Here is a 23265-nt window from a genome sequence, read left to right on the forward strand (position 1 = left end):
GTGATTCACCCCCGCGGTGCTTTTATTTTGTTCACTTCCTTTTTCACACTTCCTGCTGCCTGTTTTTAGCTGTTTATGTATGTGTGTGTGAAATGTTAGCTTCCCGCCAGCAGTTTCTTTTTCCACAGAAGCATGCCAAGGTCAAATGTCACCCCCACCAATCTGATTGGACGATCAACCTTTCCCTGCAATCCGATTGGACAATCTCCCCCGTGTGTCTCCCGGATGTATCCGGAGGTGCGGTGGAGCAAGGAAAGTAATCGATTACTGCAATTGCCTCTCGCTTGTTGCTGGGGGTGACAACCACTAGCTAGTTTTGGCTAGCCAGCTATTTTTTATTTCTAAGTGTTGAACCAGGAAGTGAAGGGAGGGGGCGGAGCTTAAATCCAAGAAGAAAATAAACGAAGCGCCCGTTTGATGGCATCTCGGTCGTCGTCAAGGGGACCAGACAAAATGGTATTATGGGATGAATCCGGCCTCATGGGACGGGAGACGTTCCCGAGCTGGTTCGTTGGCTCAGGGGGCGGGGCCGAGCAGCGCCAGCAGCGGGAGCATGGTCAGAGGAGGCGGGGCCATCGTAGGGGCGGCGGACGGCGGGGGGCGTTTCCTCTGGCGGGCGCCGCCGTTGCACAGCGGTTCGCTGCAGCAGCTGATGCAGACGGAGTGGAGGCGGCCGGTGCAGAACTGCTGGTAGCCCGATGAGGCGATCAGGCACGCCGCCGCCGCTGCACACGACTTCCTGTAGTGGACGCCTGGAAGACATAGCGGGCTGGCTGAAGGGGCGGAGCCTAAACATGACCAATAATTGAATGATAGAAGATGGTTGTTGTAATGAAAATGATGGTGATCATAGTGATGGTGGTGGTGAAGATGATAATAAAGTTGAAGATAATGGTGATGAAGATGATGTAATGGTTGTGATGATGTTGGGGATGAAGACGGTTGTGATGGAGATGAGCGAAATTATGACGTTTTGTGACAAAGTGATGATTAAGATGATAGTGATGAAGAAGATTGTCAGGATGGCTTGGTGAAGATGATGGAGGTGATGAAGATGATGGTGATCATGGTTCTTTTTGACATCATTATGGGATGTTCCCCCAACCCTTGCTCACCGTCCTCCTTCACCAGCACCTCCTTCTGGCACATGTCCTGCACGTTGACGGTGCAGTTGACCACGAATTCCGGCGTGGAGCAATCCTGCTGCAGCTCGCATTGGTAGCACTGGATCTGCAGCGAGGTGCCTGACACACACACACAAACACACACACACACTCACACACTTTATCCTCGTTCTCTCGCTGTCCAGCATCCGGGTGACTCCAGATGTTTCTAGGCTTTGGTTCCTCCATGAATTCGGACCCGAGCACTTTGTCTGGCGCCCCCATGTGGGCACAGATGGAACTGCACCCCCCTCCCTCCATCTGCTTACTGCAACTCGAACCTTTATGAATTATTAAAATTAATAATGAAATAGTATTCATTGATGATGATGGCCTATTAAGTAATTAAAAGCAGAACGAAGGTTTGTTTTGAAATCTTTCATCCCCGATGCGTTCAAGAACCTGCAGCTTTCAGAGATGTTAATCGAATTGTTGATCGGTGAGTTGGTAATCGGCCAATCGGGGAAAGGAATTCTTTCTTTTCTGAAGGTCCTCAAATGCCGTGTCGGTTCAGATTCAGTGAGTGACAGACGCTCACGGAGGCGGTCTGGACAACAACCTTAAGTCAGGACCAAGAAGGACGACTTTTACAGCCCACGAACATCTCAACAATAAAGACCCCATCATCTGATCCATTAGTTTGATTGCTAATTTATTGGCGAATTGATCCACTCCGGGAAACACACGCGTCCTCCCAGGTGATCATGGCTAAAGATGTGTAATGTGTTGGTCGTAAGGTGCTTATTAGGGGCTTATTACATGTTAATAACAGCAATATTTTTACAAAACTTAATACATGCTAATAAGACGCTTATTAACATAATTTACGTATGAACGTTAATATTTTGCTGTTAAAAACTTGCCTCTAAGGACCTTTAAAAAACTGTGAATATTATTACACAGTTATTACATGAGTGTGTGTTATGGATTAATAACTAATAATTGTGTGTACATGTATGTATATTCACACACACACACACACACACACACCTCGTGGAGGACTTTGACCTCTAGAAACAGCAAAGTCTGACTATGAGCAGGATTCAGGGATGTATCACACTATAAGTAAATAAATAGTGAAATAAGGAGGTTATTATCGATTAATAAACGAGTTTGTAAACACACGGGTTTAATCCCATTCGATCGATAAACTGTGTGTGTGTGAGTATGTGTGTGTGTGTGTGTGTGTGTCGGTCCAGACGTAGAAAACCGCAGCCGCTCCGGGATTAAACGCCCGTAGATGAATAATAATCCATTCGTCTCACCGGGATGAGAAATTATGAGACGAGATTCCGACACACCTGTTCGGAGCCACACCGGAAGTCCGCCGCGTCCGCGTCCATCGGGCAGCGGAGGCGCCGCGGGTTCGAGTCCCAGGATTGGAGTCACCCGGGTCACCGGGCTCCGGAATCCGGTAAAACCCCGATACCTCTTTTGACGTCACAAGAGTTTACCGGACGTCGGGACCGGGACCGACCGGCGGCACGCGGCACCTGAAGCTCTCCTCCTCCTCCTCCTCCTCCCGGGACACCGGGGGTCCGTGAAGTGACCCGACCCACAAACCCACCCTCATCCCTTCGGGTCAGAACCGGAACCGGGTCCGGTGGCGGAGCAGCGGCGGGTCCGTACCTGAGCGGAGCGTCCGGAGGAGGAGAAGCAGCAGCAGCAGCAGCATGGCGGGAAACACACACATACATAGGAGGCAAAATGTGTGTGTGCACACACACAAACATTCTCACTAACAGGAGTTGTCACACACACACACACACACACACACACGCTCACAGGACCTTTATTATGCTTCTGGAAACATGAATACACACATACATTAATACTCACACATGGGGAGACATAATGCTCTCTCACTCAGAAACACACACACACACACACACACACACACACACACACAAAGCAGTCACTCTATGCACGCACACACACAGGAGTTATGATGCTTATGTTGGTGGTGATGATAATGATGAAACACACACACACATGAGTTTAGTCATGCTTATATACTGTATGAGTATACACACACATACTGACAGACACACACACACTAAATATTTCATCTGACATCTTCAGTCCATTGAAGCTCAGATGTTGAGAGATCAAAGGCCTCCTGATCAATAAATAGGAAATCAATCAATAAATCAATAGAAAAAAGTTGTTGATCTGAGGCTCAGATCCTCCCAGCCTGTTACTCAGTTGGGTTTCCATGGCGAATCCCCTCCCATGCTCTGATTGGACCAAAATTGGGGGATCTGATTCACTCACGGGGTGAGGTCAGAACCAGGGGGGCGGGGCCACTCGCCTCAGGTTGTTATTCATTGGTGTACATCAAGCTAGGTGTGTGTGGTTCACACTGATAACTTGCCAACCGGCTTCGTGGGAACCCTTTAGAACCCAGGCTGGAGAACGTGGAGAGAACAGAATGTGGATCCGCCATGCTGTGATGGACCTTCTCAAAGTTCTGAAGTTCTAAAAACCCAAATCCAATTTTTTAAAGCCAAACCCTAGTTCCTTAACCCAAATCCGGTTTCTAAAATCCAAATACAGGTTCTAAAGCCCAAACCCGGGTTCTTCAATCCAAATCCTAGCTCTCAACCCCAAATCCCGGTTCCAATCCAAATCCTGGTTCTAAAGCCCAAATCCAATTTTTGAACCCTAACCCTGGTTCTAAAGCTCAAATTCTGGTTCTTAAGCCCATTTTAACCCAAAACCTAGTTCCTTAATCCAAACTCCGGTTCTTCAACCTAAATCCTGGTTCTAAAGCCGATATTCTGGTTCTAAACGCCAAACCCTGGTTCTTAAACCAAAGCTCTGGTTCTAAAGCCCAAATAATTTTTTCAACCCAAACCCTTGTTCTTCAACCCAAAGCCCAAACCCTGCTCCAAATGTTTTCCCCAGGAACTGAGTCGGACGCCAGGTACTCGGTGCAGTAAAAGTACTGAAATATTTTATTGTTGGTACGCAGTAATATACAGATTTCATAATATTTTCACACAAAGGACGTCATTGATAGTACTGGTGTAGTAATCAGGATATCATTAGAAAGTACAAAGGGCGGTATAGTAGTACATCGTGTGCAACCATCCACTGGTCAGTGCAGAATATAAATACAGGGTGTCGGAGTAAATGCTAGAAAAGCACGGCGCAACCGCAGGGATTTCAACCCGAGACCAACATAAAACATGTACGCCATGCACCGTCTACCCGTATGGAGGCCGTTCCCTGATCGGCGCGCGGCGCCTCGCCAGAATCCGTGCGATGTGCTGCGCGCGTAGCGAGCAGAGAGGTAAATACGGACGCCGGCTAACGTGCTACACGCCAACTGCGCCACTAGCCGCTAGTCGTATAAAAAGTATGGCTCCGGCGTGATATGTTCCCTCTGGTGCGTTTGCTTCCCGCGTGGCTTGGAAGTGTGCGTTTCGGTGAGTGTGCTAACTACACGGCTACACAGGTTTGTGTGTGTGTGTGTGTGTGTGTGTGTGTGCGTGCAGGGAAAGGAGGCGTAGCTGAAAGCGGGACTGAGTTCGTAAAACAACGAAAATAATGACATGGAGGGGGGAGGGGTCTGTTCCAGGTGGGGTCATGTGACTCCCTGTCGTTCCCCTGAGCTGGCGGCGTCTGTCGGAGACACGGCGGCGTGCTTTTCCCTGAGCTAGCGCACGGCCTCCACCGTGCCCACGCTGCCCTTCAGTCGTTCCGTCGCTGAGGGTTCCGTGCAAAACTCGCCGGCGCGTCTCGACGTCATGGCCGCGGGGGAGGGGCGGGACTTCAGGTGCAGCGCCGATTTCGTCCCCCGCCCATTCATGCCTTGGTATGTTTTCTTCACAGGATGCTAACAAAGACTTGCAGCTTAGATGCCCAATGAGGAAGGGCGATTCAAAAAGGAGTTCAAGGTCGGGGGTTACGACGGGTTTCCCACGTTCTCTGCTCGCCACAGCGACTGTCCAGCAACGCGCTCTCATTGGACGAATGTCGCCGTCCGGACGCCCCCCCGACCTGAAGGTCATTCCACGTTGGGGTTCCCCGCAGGAATTTTACAGACACACAGGGTCTGCAGCGTTTCATCATCGTGGTAAAAGTACCAACATTGTGCAGTACTGTTGTCGGATCAGAGACCCGAGTACCATCAGTACCTAATGCCACAGTACCAGCCATATCGACCTCGTAATTTTACTGAAAGGACACAGTTTTTCCGGTCGGGTTCTAAAGATTAGTGGAACCATGAACTCTTCCACCATCTCCACTGACAACAGGTTGTTGGAACCTCCTTCTCATGCACTCATATCCCCTTAAACTGTCCCTTTACCCTGTTCCGTTAAACTCTTACCATGTCTCCTTTAAACCTCGCCTTACCCTGTTCCCTTAAACGTCCCCTCACCTGTTACCTTAAACCTTACCCTGTTCTCTTGAACTGTCCTCTTAAACCCTTACTCTGCTAGTCTAAACCTCACCCTGTTCCTTTAAACCCTTACCCTGTTCCCTTAAAATTCCCTTCACTCTGCTCCCTTCAACTGTCCCCTAAACCCTTGCCCTGTTCCCTTAAGCTGTGTCTTAAACCCATACCCTGTTCCTTTAAAGTGTCAGTGTACAGAAGTTACGATGTCCTCCTTTGTATCACTGCGCCGTTGGTTCACTCATCTGCTGTTCGTACCGATAAGTGTCCGATAAACATTGTGTCCAATTAATAGGCCGTCCTCGCCATCGAGTGGCGTCGGATGGAGGCGTCGCCGAGGTGATGCTATATACTCGCACAACTCGTCGCTGATAAAGTCCACGCGTAGTGGATCAGATTTACATGAGCATCTTCATCTCCAGGGGGTGGCGGCAGCGACGGCGTGCTTGGGTTGCATTCTTGTTAGGAAGATAAAAAATAAAGAATACATAAGAATCACATTAGCGGGTTAGTTAGTGCAAAGCATCAGGGAGCCTCGGCGAGGAGGTCCTCTGACCTAGAGACCGTCAGCTGTTCTTCATAGGACCCATGATTGAACCCTGGTGGAACCACAGGAGTGGACGTTCCTTCCAACTGCAGTCCTGCCATCACTTCCAGTGCCAGAAGGTGCCCTTTGAAGGACCCGGACGTTCAAGAACTGGCTCAGGAACCTTCTGGAGGATCTTGCAAACTCCTCCATGTCTCTGATGTTCCCCCTCTGGTCACCATGTCACACCATGGTGGCAGCCAACGGGGGCAGCTACACTTGTATGCTTGAGAACCTCCACTGCTCCCATGGAAATCTGGGAATCATCAGATGGCTGGAGTTCTAGGAGCAGCCTGGTTGTTCTTCCATCTGCTTTGGGTTCTTCAACACCACCAGGGTTTTATGAGTTGGGGTTTGAGAACCAGCCACTGCCCGGTTCCGTCACCCTGCTTTACCACGGCGGTGACCGCTTTCAATTCCCGCAGTTTGGTTGGCGACCGCGGGAAGTACCCATTGACAAAAGATAATTATGGTCTGGAGACATCCTCTGTGGCGATGCTAATGCCGAAGCATTCAGCTCGGCGGCTGCTTCCTTCAAAACAAAACATCCCGGCAGCTTGATTACAAAATAAAAGCACTGGCAGGAGGGATTTGGCAAAAGAGAAATAGGATAAAGGAAACATGCGGTACTCGTTCTCAGAACGGAGAAGAGTTTGGCTAGCAGACGAGCTGTCCGCTACCCGGGGGGAAACTGTTGTTCTAAGATATCTAAAAAGTCACAATCTGATTGGTTGTTTGCTGTTAGCACTGGCGGTGCTACACTTAGCATGCTGGACTGTGCCTGGCCAATTGTTAGTTGTCCAGTTGCTCATTTTGAGGGATCAGCTGCACAGCGGGGCCAACCTGGCTCCAACATGGCCACCAGCACGTGGGGAGCAGGAGGCGGGGGCAGGGTGGGTGGGGCGGAGGTTCTCCAGCTGTAGATCCTCTGGTTCGGCTTCAGACGCTCTAGAAAAGGACACAAAAAAAAATAGAGCTTTACATGTGCCCTGGTGAGCAGAGGTCACATAGTTCTTCACACTGTTCTCTGGTTCCCGCCCAGAACATGGAGAACCTCCATAGCCGTAGCTCTATTTAAGGGTATTAACATCAACGCCTCCTCTGATTGGCTGTCTCTGACTCCAGGAGGTCTGAGGTTCTTACAGTTGGCGAGCTGCAAGGGCGTCTGCTCCTTCTGCCGGCCCGGGGCGGCTGGAGGTCTGGTTCTGATATAGGTCATCTTCTTTGGTTCCGGCCCGCCTGGGAACAAGGAAATGACACATCCAGGGTGTTGGGTTAGAAGCCTCTGGACCCCAGCTGCTCCGGAAGGCTGCCCCAAACACCCCTCGCTAGGTGTTAGCCTATAATAGTACTGATCCGTCTGTCTGCGGCCCGTTCTTGCTAGCTCTCATAGGTCGTGTGTTTACCTGGCGGTGCCCTGGGGCCCCCGACCCGGGCCTCACACAAGGCAGGGTCGGGCGGGGGCCGGAGGGGCTGCAGGGGCTGGAGGAAGGCCACAGTGGGGAAAGGCACCGAGTGGATGTGGGTGACGGGGGAGTCGGACAGGGAGCCGGGGATCCCTGTCGCGGCGCCCTCCCTCAGGCCCGAGGGGATCCTCCACCGGGGCAACGGTGAGAGGGACGCCTCCTGCCCGGGGGGGCCAGGGACGCTGGGGGACCGGTCTGGGGTCGAGGAGGACTTGGGGAGGAGGTGCAGGATGGAGGAGAAGAAGGAGCAGGACTCGGGGAGGGGGATGGTCCCGATGCCGCTGTCCAACGTTCGCATCTTGCAGCCGGAGCCTATGGCGACAAGGAGAACAGCTGAGGAGGAGGGCGTAGCCTGGCGGGGGCGGGGCTAAAGGAAGGAGGAAGGAAGGGGGGGAGGAGGCGTTCAAAGCACCATGTTCTCCAAAAGTTCTTTAGAACCTAGATCCTAAGGGGGGGGGGTCCTTAATATCAACCTCTCGAAGGATGGGTCTGTTTCTGCCAGGAATGATTGACAGGCTCTGGTTTGATTGACAGGTTTGAGAATGATTGACAGGTTCAGGTTTGATTGACAAGTTCATGGTTGATTGACAGATTGTGGAATGATTGACAGGTTCAAGTTTTGTTGACCGGTTCAGGTGTGGCTGACGGGGGGGGGAAAGCTATTTTCAGTTTCGCCCCGCATGCTAGCTTGTTAGCTGCTAGCCAGCCTGATCAAACTACAAATAAAGAACGCCTCTTCTGGTTAGACAGGGGTCTGGCTGGGGCGGGGGGGGGGGGGGGGGGGGGGGGGGTGATGCTGCTTCCTTCCTGCTCCTCATGGTGATGCAGGGCGGCGATGAGAACACACGCCACGCTATACGCCGCGACCGCGCTCATGCATCCATCACAGAGGACGTGACATGGAATGAGACTGGAATACACATCAGTGTGTGTGTGTGTGTGCGTGTGTGTGTGTGTCTGTGGAATTTGCTGAAGTCTCCAGTCCCAGGAAGTATCCCAGCATTCATCTGTCACAGCTACCTGGAGGCCACACCTCCTCAAGGCGTTCAGGGACCTGTTGGCCGTCACACACAGCAGCAGCAGCTGCTACCCCCTTTATCATTCAACACACACACATATATACATACACACACACACACAGGTTCTCCTGTTTCTAACCAGAATCCTCAGATCCGCTGAATGATTCAGAATGTTGCAGAAAAGTTGTAATTGCGTGGTAACAAAGGGGCAATCGGAGCCAATCACAGCTGACAGGAGGCGGAGTTTAACCCAGACGGGTCAGCTGTCATTCACAGGGAATCAAGGTGGGTCAGAGGTCGCATCTTTGTATCTCTGAGGGTTTTAGGTTCTAATGCTCAACTGGGCTCCCCTTATTTTCTCCTGCCTGGGTTCTCTCCAGGTTCCACCCCCCCAAGTCCACAAACATCAGGTCCATCGAAGACTCCAAATTGTCCTTAGGTGTGGATGAGAAAATGAATGGTTGGATGATTGACAGCTGACCCAACCGGGTATAACCCCACCCCTTAGCCTATAATCAGCTGGTGTTGGCTCCGCCTCCTGAGCCACTCCAGAGGCTCTTGAACACAACTTCCTGTTCGGCAAGTCCGGACACCATGTCCGCACTGTGTGTGTGTGTGTGTGTGTGTGTGTGTGTGTGTGTGTGTGTGTGTGTGTGTGTGTGTGTGTGAGGTGCTCTGAGGCGTAGCTGAAATCGTAATGAGGTGGTTAACCCCTGGGGGCAGCCACTCGCTCGTGCAAACACGCCTGATATTTGCAGCACCTTGCCGGCAGTGTCGTCCTGCCAGACGCAATTTCCGCAGCGTCCATCATGGGCGAAACGCCGCGTCTTCATGCCCGTCCTCACCCTTGCGCTTCGGCCGACCCTGCTGGCCGCCCAATATCTAATTACACCCCATAATTAGATCCCAACCCCGACGACAACCCCCAGCGACAACCCCACATACGCGAAACCCGAGACCGGCTGGAGGAGTTAGGAACAAGTTCTTCACGCCGAGGTGAAGATGTTGGGTGAACGTCGGACGGATGCGGAAAAGGAATTGTCCTCCTGTTATTTTTTCAGGAAAATAAATGCATGTCGCCACAAACAACATGAAGATCTCAAAGGGATGAATGATGAATTTTATATTTCTAGGCTGGTAATGCTATTTTTCAATTAAAAATTAATAAATAAACACACTGAATGTTGAGGCTAATGCTAACGCTGTTTTCTAAAATTAAAACATTTAAAGAACAAACTGGCTAACAAGGCTAACACTCAGGCTAATGCTAACTTTCTTGATTTAAAAAAAATGTAAAAAATAAAAGAACATACTGAATTTCTCGGCTATTGCTTATCCTGATACTAACTCCAACATTTTAATATCTTTTTTTAAGCGGTGCAATTCGGTAACTTATCAATCCTTTGTTGGCGTATCAATATATCAGTGCGGATTGTGTTCATCACCATGGCAACACCCCGCTCCACTGCTCTATGTTGGGATGAGCCTGCACATGCAAGTGTTAGTTGCATGGATCACTGAAAATGATTGGCCGAGCTCACACAACATCAATGCCATCAAACCCTTTCCCCGCCAGTGGCTTTCCTGGGGGAAAAAAAAAGATGGCAGATAGCAACGCTACCTGCTACCTTCACTCTACCAAACATCTGCCCTCAGGAGATGAAGTTCTCCCGAGGGTGTCGCCATCTATGGGCTCAAGGCTGGAGACACACGACAAATGAACTGGCCTCATTTCGCCCAGGATGAGGAAACACTGGGAGTGGCTAGTTGGGGACAGTAGGTGTGGCTATCTGGCAACTGGACGTTACTAGGTGGGGCAGTGGGCATAGCTAGTTAAAGACAGTTGGCTTTACTAGTTGGGGACAGTGGGCTTGACCAATCGGCACAGAAATCTGTCTGTTTGTACTGCTTACCGAACCAACAGCCAATCAAAAAGAGGAGGCGGGACGCAGGAAGTAGTGTCAGAAGACAACGGGAAGTGTCAGGATTTTCAAAATGATGATGGTGAACGATGGATAGGGTCTACAAAGCCTGGCGGGACTATATTAATGGAGAAAGCAAAGATAGCTTCGCTAACAATAGTGACTGCCATGTTTTTCGGAAAAAAAAAAAAAAAAGTTTGTCATGTTTGTCTTCACCAAGCACTACCACACTAATCGCACTTAGCGATAACCCCCCCTCCAGCAAAAAAATAACAAAACAAAAAAAAAAACAAGACATGAATGTGTGTATGCATATGGTTCTGAGATGGCTATTTGGTAGAGTGGTCACTTCTGACTTCTGACTACTGGTACTTCGGATCTTGGGTGACTGAACTGCACTTTTTGTAAGTCGCTTTGGAGAAAAGTGTCCGCCAAATGACTGTAATGTAATGTCATGTAATGTTTGTTTACGCTCTTAAGTGTGGCTCTCGTGAGGTGTCTTCACTCGATGTGACCAATCATGTAGTTTGTCTGATCCCCAGTGGATCAGTGCGAACCCCAGATCTGATCCACATCTATAACCATAGTAACAGTCGTGTCGTGTGTCCCCAGCTCAGGACCTCAGGCTTAAGCGGGACATTGGAGATGTTCGGTGTCCACTCAGTTGTCCAACGCAACCCTTGGGCTGCCTGGAGACACAAGGTTTTGGTTCCAATAGCTGCTTCTACTTATGTCCAAACTTTTTTTGTGGCCATGAAATAGAAATAAGATCCCTGATTGGGAATCTCCAGGGTCAGGGGACGGGATTTATTACTGTCCACCAAAGCAACCACTGGCTCTTATTTCCACGGTCCCTTCCTGGTCTAGCTTAGTTTAGCCTGATACGCTACCACGGGCAAAGAACCCGTTTGTCTTTGGCGGGGAAAGAGTTAAAGGCCCAACTCCACTGGAGAACCAACCACGGTACGTCTCCGTCTGTTGCCACGCAGAACAAGACACAGGCAGAACAAGGAACATCGACATGGAGGAGAACCAACAGATGAATTAAAGCACAGGTGGGCGACGTTCGGCGTTCTGCACGTTCAACAAGCGATCGGCTTTAGCTTCAGCTTTTCTACGGTGTTCATGGACTTACAGAGGTTTGTTATATTTGGTCTTCATTTCTCCCTGCACACTGTGAAACGGCAAGCAGAGGTCAGGCTTGTTATGCTATGCTAACGTCCAGCTCAGTCATGTACCAGTACAGAAAGGATTCAGGATGGTTACCGTAACAACCGTGCGGTGAGGGGAGGGTCGTACCTATCACAGCATCCTGGGGGCTCCTGGCGGCGCTTCCGTTCTCACCGTCGGCTCTCCGGTTTGTCATCTGCTGGGAATAGAAGATGCAGGTTACCTCAGGTCCCTGTCCCTTGAAGAACAAACTGTTTTCCCGGGATTTTGAATCAGAACCGGGTCAGCATGTGACTTCCTGTCTGCGCCTGATTGGTCCTTCACTGCCTGCTCACCGGAACCAAGAACCTTTTTCTGGGAGAACCCAGTTGGGGTTAGCAAAATGTGTCAGCAAGGACGCATCCGGCACTTGGTCCATCTGTAACTCCCATTGGGTCAAAAGAGTTCTTCATGTGACATTTAAGTTGTCGCTGGAGAACAAACTACGTCACCTCTGCACTTGGGGTGGTAAAAGTACCGCTATCTCTGACGCTGTTGAAATCGGTTACCTGCGTGTCGCCGATAATGTCCGCCCGCCCTTGGACCTCGTTGAGGGACATCCCGGGGCAGGGCATGGAGATGCAGCTCCGCACCGCGTCGTGAGACTCCCTCCGCCCAGCCGAACTGAAACACAGCGTTTGGTTAGCGACTGCCAATTTGTCCCAAAAATGAGTCTGTACCTCCTCCGACCCCCGCCAGCCATGTCTAAAGCAACGGCGTCCTTTCAAGATGCCTGCCTCCTATCAGTTAATTGGAGGAGGACTTTGGTTTGCTCTTCATGAGCTGGAGATAAACTTCACCAAGCTTATCTCTTCTGACTGACAAGAAAAACTCAAAGTGCTCTGGCTGTACTTTCAATAAGATGTACTTCACGAAATACGGTACTGTTATTTCAAACAGAGGGAGGCCTCCGGTTGAATTCCTCCTGTGTGGAGTTTCCATGTTCTTCCAGGTTCCTCCTACTGTGCAAACTCCTGCAGGAGATTCACTGGAGACCCAACATTCACATGCAAATGAGAGGGTGAATAGTTGTATGTCTCCAGATGCAGCCCTGCGATTGGTCCAGGGTGAACCCACCTCACGGCCAATCACAGCTGTGATGGGTGTAGGACAGGCGGTGTAAATAATGAATGAACGTATGGATGAATTTCATCCAGGGTACAGATCCGGACAGGTCTGTGGTAACAGGACAGCGTAGATTTATAGCTGTACATCTCAGTACCACGGCAACGGCAATGTATGGTTTACGGTACTAAAAGTAAGAGCAGGATAAGTATACTTTAACGCTACTATAATACTTGGGAGAACATACTTGAACTTTATTTCAGTTAACTTCAAGCGCTGAGCTGTCTTTTCTTTTTGTCAGACAGTGAAGTTCTTCGAGGCTCTGATCCCTTTCTGCTTTGATTCCGATGACCGAGTCGTTACGGCGAGGAAATTAACTCCGCGCCGTGGTTTCATCCTCAGATGGCGTTTGGAGTAAACCAAAGAGTGGCGTGCAGGCGTGCGATTGGCGCGGCGTCCGTGATTGGTTGTCAGGGAACTTCATAACATCAGTACACAAGTCTGAAAATAACTAGCGAGGGAGATCAAACACAGTTCCTCCAAAAGACAGGAGTGAATTATAGTTGTTAGATCAGGCATCCAGTCATTACCAGAATTTAAAGTATCTAGTTATTTATCATTTATTCATTTTCTATGCAGCTTATCACAAGGGACTGGAGCCTCTCCCAGCTGTCATTGAACGAGAGGCCTGGTTCACCCGGCGGATCACAGGGCAACATGGAGGCATACAACTCCTCACCCTCTCATTCAAACATCATAGAGAGGCATATGACTTTTCACACTCTCGCGAACAATTCAGTTCAGGGACTCCAGTGAACCTCTTCCACATGTTTGGACTGTTTGGAGGAACCCTATGCAGACACTGGCAGAACATGGAGACTCCACATAGAACGGTCCTCTGGGAATCTGTGAGGAGGAGGTACTAACCACTGCGCTGCCCGGTTGTTAGCTTCAGTGTTGGAACAGCTCACCAGTCTTTCCCGTCACTTTTCCTTCGGTCTCTCTTCTTGTCTGACTTCGTCTGCTTCACTCCCAGCAGCGACGTAATCTTCTGCTCCCTCTTGTCCTCTTTGACCCTGGTAGCATCCGTCTTCTTGCCGCTGGGAGCGGGAAGCTTGCTCCTGCGAAAACCGAACCAGTTGGCCAAAGTCGAGCTCGATTTTTGCTTGACCTCGCTGCTCCTCTCCTGCTCCTGGGACTTGTGCAGGTTCTCTTCGATGCCGAGCATCACCTTCTCCTCGATTGTCGTTATCGTGCTCTGCCTCTCTGGTTCTTCGGAAACCGGCTCACCGAAGGCGCTGGAGAACTGTTGCTCGATCTGAAGGCGTCGGGCCTGCTCCCGCTGCTGTTTCAGGCTTTGGAGCCTTTCGCTGGACGAGCCCAGGTGTGAGGGTACCGCCAGGCCCTCCTCGATTAAGAAGTTGTTCAAGAGGGATCGATTCATGGGACAGTGGTAGCTGCTGGAGCAGCTCATGGTCCCAGGGAGAACGTCGCCGAGAGAGTTCAGCGAGCTCCCCGAGTGCGTTTTGATTTGGGTACGCACCTTTCCGGATCTGTTGAAGCTCGGCCTGTCCATGTAGCGAGCGCCGAAGCTCTGGCTGCGAGCCTTGGCCCCGTTCATACCCATTACTGGCTTGAGGGGGGGTCTGGTGGACACGGACACGGAGCGTTTGAACAGCCAGCCTTCCTCGTCAAACCCCCAGTCCAACATCACGCCACTGTCCGAGGGGTGACCGTTGGGATCCGAATCCAGGGAGTTACAGCGGGTCTCGACCTTCCTCCGACCCCGGTCGTGAGTGCCGCACTCCGGGATCAACTGCGGTTCGCAAACGAATGTCTGGAAGGTCTGGATCCCTTTGAGATTGTCATCTTTGTTCTGTTTTCCAAACACCAAGAAGGTGTTGGTTTCGTTTCCGGCAATGGCTTCGTGAGATCTAGCGTTGACCGGAAGAGCCCGTTTGAAAGCCCTCGAGCCAGAACTCGGGGGATTATTTGCGACGCCCTGGTAGTAGACATTGGAGTACGCTTGAGGTAGGACTTCTGTGAGTTTCGGCTCACTGATGCTCTGCTGAGACCTTTGCAAAATGTTCTGATTTGGCAACATAGAGGAAGCACCGTTTCCATTATAGCACGTGACGCTTCTGTCCATGGAGAACCGGACCGACTCAGAGGCGTATGTTTCTTGTCCTTGTACGGGGGGCAACCTCGAAGAGTGGGCGCTGTAGACTTTGGTATCTTTGATTGGCTTGACACCTTCAAAGTCCGTCGGCGGGGCGACGTGCGGGCCGTCATTCGCAGGGTTCGACTGCATACCGGGAGCTACCTGGGTCTGCGGAGGCCTAGCTGTGCTGGCTGTTGTCTTTCCAGGGGCGGAGCTTACAGTCTGACCCGTAAACTTCTGAGGTTTGGGTAGGGAGTCAGATCCGGACCTCAAGAGGAGGGATGTTGTTCTGCCCGGGCGAGGTGGCGGGGTCGGGGAGCCCATCTCCGAAGGGGACGAGTCACAGTGCTGGTCCTGGCGGCGCTGTTTCCTTGGAGAACAAGGCAGGTTGTCATATATACCCTCTTCCACAGAATCATTGCCTGATTTCAGTCGAGCGATGTGCAAGGGGGACTTGGTCGGGCTCTTGGGGCAATCTGCAGCTCCCGGAGGCTTCGCTACCTTCGGCTGCTTCACAGGGGAAGCCAGAGGAGAGCGCTGTGGCAGACGCTCGACAGATTTCCCGCTTGTGGTGGTGAGGTCCTCGCTTTTGTCTGAATTGCTCGAGTCATGGATTTTACCGTGACTGGTCCTTTTGTTGGAAACACTGGGCCCCGGGGGTCCGGATCCTTTAGACCTGTGGCTTTTGATCAGTTTTTGGTGAAGAGGCGAGTGAACGTGCTTGTGCTGCTCCGGCCCGCCGTCGGCACTCTTGCTCCGCAGGATAAAAGCCTTCCTCGCCGAGTCGCAGGGCTGAGGCTTCGGTTTCCTCTGTGGCGACTGCGAGATCGCCTGGTCCCTGCAGTGGGGGACCTCTGCGGAGGAGCTGCGTTGCCGGGCTTCGCTCATGAAGCTCAGCGCCCGGGTCGCTGTGTGCTGAGCGGCTGTGTTCGTGTCTCCAGCGAACCTGCCCTGATGCGTTTTCAGTTGATCTAGTCTGGATTTACGGTCGGTGGATCTTTCCTGGTTGTTATTTCTGTCGCTCAGCACCAGAGCAGGGGGCGGCTGCTTCTCCAGGGAGCCTTGGCTTTGCTCTTTCACATTGGTTAAGCTGTCCGTTGGACTCACACCAGGATTTACTGACGGAGCCTCCAGAAATGAAAAGTTGTCTGTGACAGGCGAGGGGAAGAGGCCAGAGTTCCCCTCAGAGCCTGCGGGGAACTCTGGACCATTGTCTGTCTCTGGGACATCCAGTTTGTCCAAACAAAGGAGCTCCCTGGCTGGCTTCTCATCCGAATCCTTACTTTGCAACTCAGGCGAATCCTTGCCCTGGTTGTCAGATTCCAGGCCGGAGACCTTCCCTTCGCCCTTAAAAGGCTTGTTAGCGGGTGTCACCTGTTTCCCTGGGCTTCCCTGCTGGCCGAATTTGACCCCGAGTGAGTAGATGCCCTCGTTGGAGGTCATACAGTCTTTGCAGTGGGACACCGCTGCCACCGAGGAAGCGTCCTTGGAGCTGCTCATCTGTAGACGCTTCAGGCCTTTGAGAATGTGGCCTTCCTTCCATCCCAGGTCCGTCTGCTCGGCCGGAGCCGAGTGATTGCTCGACACCGAGCCCGTGCTCATCCTCTTGTCTCGGCCCGTGACTCCCTGAAAAAGAGGTTCGCAGGAGTGTAAAGACAGTCTCCCGTACCGAAGCATGCTCCTGTACCGAAAGGCCGCTTAAGGCACCGAAAACAGGAAAGCTGAGGCTATGCTAACAAGCTAAAAAGCGAGCACTCGAGTGGACGAATAGACCCACCTGCTTGGACACGCCGCGCCCCTCTGCCCAGGTGTGGGAGCCGCTCGAGTACTCGCTGCCGGCGCTGGACAGTGACAATTCGCTGCTGCTGCTGCCACTGCCGCTGCTGCGAGGGCAGGTGAGGCTCAGCAAGCTGGGCCACCGTCCTGCAGGGATGCCGGCTTTCCCGTTCCTCTGGACCTCCTGGGGAACAGACGGGAGATTGAGTCAGGCAAAACCTTTCAAATGTGCTTATTGCATGCTTACTACATTGTAATGGAGTTATTACAATGTAATAAGCACAGGCAGCTCTGTAATGAACACATAATTGACATAATGAATTGACAGAGCAGGGTTTAGGCCTGGCTCCGGGATAACTGATGGTCGGGCTTCTCGTTTCCTGCTCCGACAGCCTTTCAGATACTCCGTCTTCTGGGAGATAACGCTGATGTGGCGTGACGAGGCCGTGGCATCGCCTCTCAGCGCCTGCTCTTCATCCATATTTCATGGAAACTGCTCCTTTCGCCACCGCCAGCCTACACGGAATCTAAATCAACCTCCATGTTGCGCCTCCTCCTGCTCCTCCACGATATGGCTCCTTCCGGCAGGGGGTTTACGGGAACTTGTGTTTTGTTTGCTAATGTGGTTTTTCTTTTCCAAAGTAACCTCCTGGTGGTTGCAGTAGGAGAGGACAGGCAGCGGCGGGACCTCCTGATGGATCAGTTTGGAAGGATAGCGAGGGATAAAGGACGTTCTGGCACGCGGCGTTCCCCGCCTAATGCAGTGGGCTCATGAAGACGCCAAAGGGACCGTCGCTGTCCCTCTGGGAGCTGGGAAATGACACTTCCTGCATGTTCAATGACTCCAAAACAGCGCCTTCATGCTTCTGCACCACCATCAGCCCACCAACTGGCCCTCTAACACCTCATTATAACCAGATCCTGGATCGGGTTCACGGGAACCTGAGCCAGGACGCGCCCAGGACCTTCTGTTCGGTTAAAAACCCCGCGGATTGTTTCGGTTTTTGCCTTTCAATCCTCCCATTTGATCGATTTAATATTCTCCATGTTTGCTCGGGTTACTGCGGGTCCAACGGGTTCCTCCTAAAGTCCCAAAACATGCAGGAGCTTCACTGGAGAGCGCGAATTGTCCAGACGTGTGATTGGTCCAGGGAAAACCCCACCCTTTGTTCAATCACAGCCGGGATAGGCTGCAGCACCCCGCCGTCTTGGACTCTACTTCTTTAGGCTTCCCTTTTGAGTAGGCAGGATTTGCCCCATCGACAATCGACCGTCCCGGAGAACCTGGGTGACCAGCCCCTTCCTCAAAGTCATCAGAGTCATCTGTCGCCGATAATTAACGTGAAATGGGAAATAATTGCGTCGGGGAGCCAGGGGCCGCCGCTCTCTGGCGCCGTCGGCCGATGCTCACCCCTTATTTGACAGGTCCTTTATTTCACGAGTGCCATGGGAAAGCCCGCGTTTGACCTCGCAGGCGTGGATTAATTCTGGGAAGTAATTACTGCCGGCGTGTCCAGCCGGCCCGAGATTTGACAGCGGCGATAGAATCCGACCGAAACCCCGAGGTTTCAAGTAAGGGGCGAGTTCCAGACCACCACCCCTACTGAAAACTACTACTTTAAAGGATCAGGAGCACAGAGTCCGGGATGAACAAGTTCAGTCCACTGGCCAAATACGGCCCATGTTCAAATTTTCACTCTGTAATAAAAATCAATAAGCTGCGTAGGCCAGCACTGTTGACCACAGTATAACACAGTGTACAAAAAGCGGTTATATATATTTCACCAGAAGATGTAGCTAAAAAAAAAGGAAAGGTGACAGCGAGGGCCGTCGCTTTCAGGACGAATGGATTTTTTTTTTTCACTGAAATACAAAACAACTGTGTCTTACTGATATGGCTGGAGACTTTCAAGGAATTCAGACGAAACACGCTAACTCCAATAAGCTAACCAGGCAAAAACGTGGGTTATCAGGGTTATTGCACAGGAAATGGTAATTGCACAGAAGACAATGGAACTATTGCACATATGGAGAATTATTGCACATGATGACTCCACCACCGTTGGAAAGAATGATTTCCTATGGCACTCGGTGGTGTTATCGTCTGGAGTTGAAAGCACTCCTGTACCTGACCAGCATGTTACGGAGTGGGTTGGTGACAGTGTCCGGGATGACCTTCACCTTGTGAAGCATTCTCCAATCTGACACCACCGTCAGAAGGTCCAGCTTCACTCCCACAGCGTCGCTGGCCTTGCCTCTGTCCAGTTTATTGGGATTCCACTATCCTTACCCTGCGTCCATGGCACACCACAGCATAGAAGATAGCACTGGCTACCACAGACTTGTAGAACATTTTAAGAGTGGTCCTGCAGATGTTAAAGGACCTCAGTCACCTCAGCAGATAGCGGCGGCTCTGGACCTTCTTGCTCAGGGCGCTAGTGTTCTTTCCCCAGTCCAATTTGTTGTCAGTGACCACCCCCAGATACTTGTAGTTGGTCACAATGTCCACAAAGACATTGTTTGATCTGGACGAACCGAGAACGGCCTTGAGAACATGCAACTCGCCGCCATAACAAGGCAGACGAGACTCCACAAGGGGCCGCCGAGCCGTCTTTCGGACACTCCCATTGGTTGACAGACAGTAGAAGCTATGTAGCACCTTACACCATGTTAGAAGAAGTCGACATCAACAACCTCCCTTCAGCTGGATGCTTAGACGCATCATTAAATGCATCATCAGCCGGATGTTCTGAAACATCCTCGCGCCAAAAAAGGAAAAGATGCGATTCGCTTCATCTTTCATGCAGAAGAAGCAACTCTCCATTTCAGTATCCTGTCAACCGTTGGAGAGAAATAAAGAAAATCGTGCTGGAGGATCTCTGCGTGTTGCCTCCCGCTCGCCGTTTTGTGGCGGCGGCATCAAGACTGCAATCTGTGGTCCGCTGTCTCAGAACACATCACAGGGATCAGAGGCGTCACGGCGGCATCCACAGAAGCCGCCGCTGGCTTTCATCTCCATGGGAGAAATTCTTCTGAAAAAATATTTGAAAATAAGTTAGCCGGGTATGCGAGAGAGAAGAAAACAGACAGGGATGATGAGTCGGGCGTTCTGCTTGAAGCAGAACCCGCCGAGCAGCCGTTCCTCCGCCAGGACCGCGAAGAGCCTCGGCTTGTGGAGTGTCTGCGGCAAAGCGGGGAACGCTGGCGTTGAGGACCATCACGACCTGCCCCTTGCCTCACCAGGAGGCTTCTTGAGAAGATCCTCCTCTACCTGCGCCCCTCATGGATGGCCGAGCTCCTCAGCCCATCCCAAAGGGAGAGCCTGGAGACCCTGAGGCGGAATCTCAATCGGGCCTCTGGTATCCCTGAGGGGGTTCCTTGGGTCGGCAGCCACAGTTCCTGGCCGGAGGTAAGGGTGGGAGTGTTGATCCGCCGCTGTAGAGCCTTCATCACCACGCCATTCTTCTCATAGGGTCATCCTCATCCTCCACCCTGAGAGGGCCTCGGATCTGGAGGTGCCCGTTCTCATCTCAGCTGCAAACTGTTCCAGTGAGAGCTGGAGATCACCGTCTGATTAGGCAAACAGGACCACGTCCGCTGAGAAGATGCAGATATCCAATCCTGAGGCCACCAAACCGGATCCCGGAATAGTTGTGAGAAGACTCGTGACAAATGACAGCCCAGGCTGAGTCCAGGAACCTGAAGATCTGGCACCAATCGTGGCCCGAGTCATGGTCCAGTACCCCAAACACCTGAAAACCCCACATGATGCTCCAGTAGCATCTCCAAGTCCACAAAACATGTGTAGACCGGTTGGGCGAACTGCCACCGCCCCTTCAAGACTACACTCCTGAAGGTTCAACCATCTGATGGACACTCCTCTCCAGGACCCCTGGATGCAGCTTCCCAGGGAAGATGAGGACGGCAACACGCCCTCTGGACCAGCACCGATCCAGAGCTCCATCACGATCTTCTACCGGTAGAACACAAGCCGTAACTTGATCCCGGCCAATCAGGAACAGCAACACTCGGACACTTGTTGAGCCTTTGGTTGGACCGAAGCTGCATCAGCCTGATCCTCTGTGTGTGTGTGTGTGTGTGTGTGTGTGTGTGTGTGTGTGTGTGCGCACGCATTTGTGTGTCAACCTGTTCATGTGTATGTGTCAACCTCTGTGGATGTGTGTGTGTGTTTCACCCTGTTTGTAAAGGGTGTGTTTTGTCTGTGTTTGTGGTGCATGTGTATTTCTGCGTGTGTTTGCACGTGTATGTGTGTCAACCTGTTTGTGAAGGGTGTGTTTATGTCTGTGTGTGTGTGTGCATGTGTGTGTCTGTGGTGTGCATGTATATGTGTCACCCTGTGTGTGTGTGACCCAATTGAGAAGTGTGTGCTTGCAACCTGTGACATACATACTGTACACCTGTCAGTTGATGTGTGTGAGTGTGAGTGTGTGTGAGTGTGAGTATGTGTGTGTGTGAGTGTGTGTGTGTGTGTGTGTCACCTGTCCAGTCAGTCCAGTCATCTTGACCCGTTGCTGGAACAGAACGCTGAGGATCCTGTTCTGCTGCTCCAGGTCGAAAACCCGAGTCCTGAGCTTCACACACTCGTCCTTCAGGTCCTGGGACACAGAAGACATCTTGTCAAGGGTTCCACAAGGTTCCACAGAGCCCTGCAGGGTTCTGCAGGATCCCACGGGGATCTGCAAGGTTCCACAGGGTTCTGCAGAGTTCCACAGGGGTCTACATTGTCACTCAACTAAATTCCCTCCAGAAGCTCCAGAAAAGACCTCAAATCTGGAATAACTTCCTGAAATCACCAAGATAAATGGCTTGACAAGACCGGCCAAGGAGCGCAGGATTCAGGAGAGGATAAAAAAGAAAAAGGAAATTGGATGTTGTCATTCTTCAATACCGACATGATAAATGATATTTATGAATAAACATTGCAGGGACAAAGTTAGAGGTTTAATTTCTGATGTCATTTATCTCTAATGAATCAATTGATCGATATATAAGAGAAAAAGGGGACTGACCTTCTGAGTGAGCAGAGCCTGAACCACCTGGTTCGCAACCTGGGGGCAGAGGGAGGACGTCAGTGTGTGTGTGTGTGAGAGTGTGCGCATGTGTGTGTGTGTGTGTGTTGCCTCATGTTTCATCACCATGTTAGAGTGAGTGTATGAATGATTGGGGGGGCTTGCTGACAGATAAAAGGATTGATATAATTATATAATATCAAATGTTGTTCAGAACTATTTTTTCTATTCTTTTAAAAACGTCTTAACCGTGCCCGGTCAGTTTAAATGACTGTAATTACTCTCAATTACTATGAATGTGCTTAATTACCCTAATGAGGACAATACTAACAATAACAACAATAATGATGATAACAATAACAAGGAGAACAACGACACCAAAATAATAATAACAATAACAATGATTACAGCAATAATAACTAATGTTACTAATGCTTTCTTGACACTCAAAGACGGTGTACGAACACGCACAAACAAAAGTAAATATTCTAAATGATCGTAAATACTCAAAATTACTGCTTCAATTAACACAAATACTCCAAATTACCAATAGACACTCTTAATGATTGTAAATACTCTAAATTACTATAAATACTCTAATTATCGTAAATACTCTAATGGACCGCAAATAATTTAGATTACTGTAAATACTAGTACTCGAATACAGGTGCCGGCCACTTTGACAGGCTCCCCAGAAAGCTCCCGTTGGGAATCAGTTGGCATGGTAACCGGCGACAGGGAATGCCTGAGAGTCGGGTCGCCTAGCAACCGGCTGGACTCCAAACGACCTCCGCTATTTTATCTGATTTTTGGGGTGACTTTTCATCGCTTTCTGTTCTTTCATTCTCCTCCAGCCTGCAGCCTCCCGGCCACTAGGTGGCGCTGTGGCCTCTCACCTCATCCAGGCAGCGCTCGTACTGCTTCCTCTGGTTGTCGTTCTCCAGTGACAGCGCCGAGTTCTCCGCCTGTGAGCCCAGAGCACAGCTGTTTACCGGCGGGAATGTCCATTTCCGAACATCTCATGTCATGTTTGGTGACTTCAAACTGACAGAAACTTTTATTTCCAAACGATGAGGAGGAGGAAGGCCGAGAACCTCAGCCCTGATGTTTTACCTCCAGGGCCCGGAGCCTCTCCAGCAGGGGGTTGCTGTTGCAGTCGTCCTCCTCCGGTCCCCCCGACGCCCCCGAGGCCGCCCCTCCAACCGGAGCAGCAGCCGGACTGTCGAGACTGTCCTGCTGCTTCCACATCTCCTCCAAGAGTTTGTCCTGTCAGGGGTCAGAGGTCAGAGGTCAGGCGGTCGACCCCTACGAGCCGGAGGAGCGGCCAGTACCTTGTAGGCCTTCATCAGGTCCAGCGGGTCCACTTTGGGTCCCTCCAGTGAGTCCTGGTTCTGGAGCAGCGTCCGCACGGTCTCCTCCATGCTGCGTTCGGGGACAACATGGGAAAGTCAGACATCTCAGCCGTC

At 51.1% G+C, this 23265-nt stretch overlaps 2 protein-coding genes across 8 annotated transcripts in view; both read right to left on the reverse strand.

Moving 5' to 3' along the window:
* Positions 1-71: 71 nt before the first annotated feature.
* Positions 72-2881, reverse strand: LOC147234780 (ly6/PLAUR domain-containing protein 1-like). Its single transcript, XM_086145452.1, has 3 exons — positions 2793-2881; positions 1116-1244; positions 72-752 (listed from the first exon to the last, which is right to left on the reverse strand). Exons 1-3 carry the CDS (start codon positions 2854-2856, stop codon positions 517-519), a joined length of 429 nt encoding a protein of 142 aa, XP_086001578.1. The 5' UTR covers positions 2857-2881; the 3' UTR covers positions 72-516.
* A 1211-nt stretch (positions 2882-4092) lies between these two features.
* Positions 4093-23265, reverse strand: part of LOC147234781 (nck-associated protein 5-like) — a 29478-nt gene continuing 10305 nt past the window's right edge. The window contains exons 2-14 of one of the 7 annotated variants that reach the window (XR_015106048.1): positions 23131-23221; positions 22913-23065; positions 22696-22764; positions 21800-21838; positions 21269-21385; positions 16771-16953; positions 13804-16619; positions 12277-12391; positions 11858-11927; positions 7558-7929; positions 7295-7390; positions 6122-7099; positions 4093-6023 (exon numbers count right to left, since the gene is read on the reverse strand). Coding sequence is in view for 6 of the 7 variants with exons in the window: in XM_086145454.1 (XP_086001580.1) it covers positions 7098-7099; positions 7295-7390; positions 7558-7929; positions 11858-11927; positions 12277-12391; positions 13804-16619; positions 16771-16953; positions 21269-21385; positions 21800-21838; positions 22696-22764; positions 22913-23065; positions 23131-23220 (4122 nt within the window). In the remaining variant the exon portion in view is untranslated. Of the gene's footprint in view, positions 7100-7294; positions 7391-7557; positions 7930-11693; positions 11733-11857; positions 11928-12276; positions 12392-13803; positions 16620-16770; positions 16954-21268; positions 21386-21799; positions 21839-22695; positions 22765-22912; positions 23066-23130; positions 23222-23265 lie in introns of those variants that run through there. The other 6 variants (XM_086145455.1, XM_086145454.1, XM_086145457.1 and 3 more) reach the window with 6 other exon arrangements.

Source organism: Fistularia commersonii, chromosome 4 (assembly GCF_037954325.1).
Source record: "Fistularia commersonii isolate RoL2024-O1a breed Wild chromosome 4, RoL_Fcom_v1.0, whole genome shotgun sequence".
NCBI classification, from domain to species: Eukaryota; Metazoa; Chordata; class Actinopteri; order Syngnathiformes; family Fistulariidae; genus Fistularia; species Fistularia commersonii.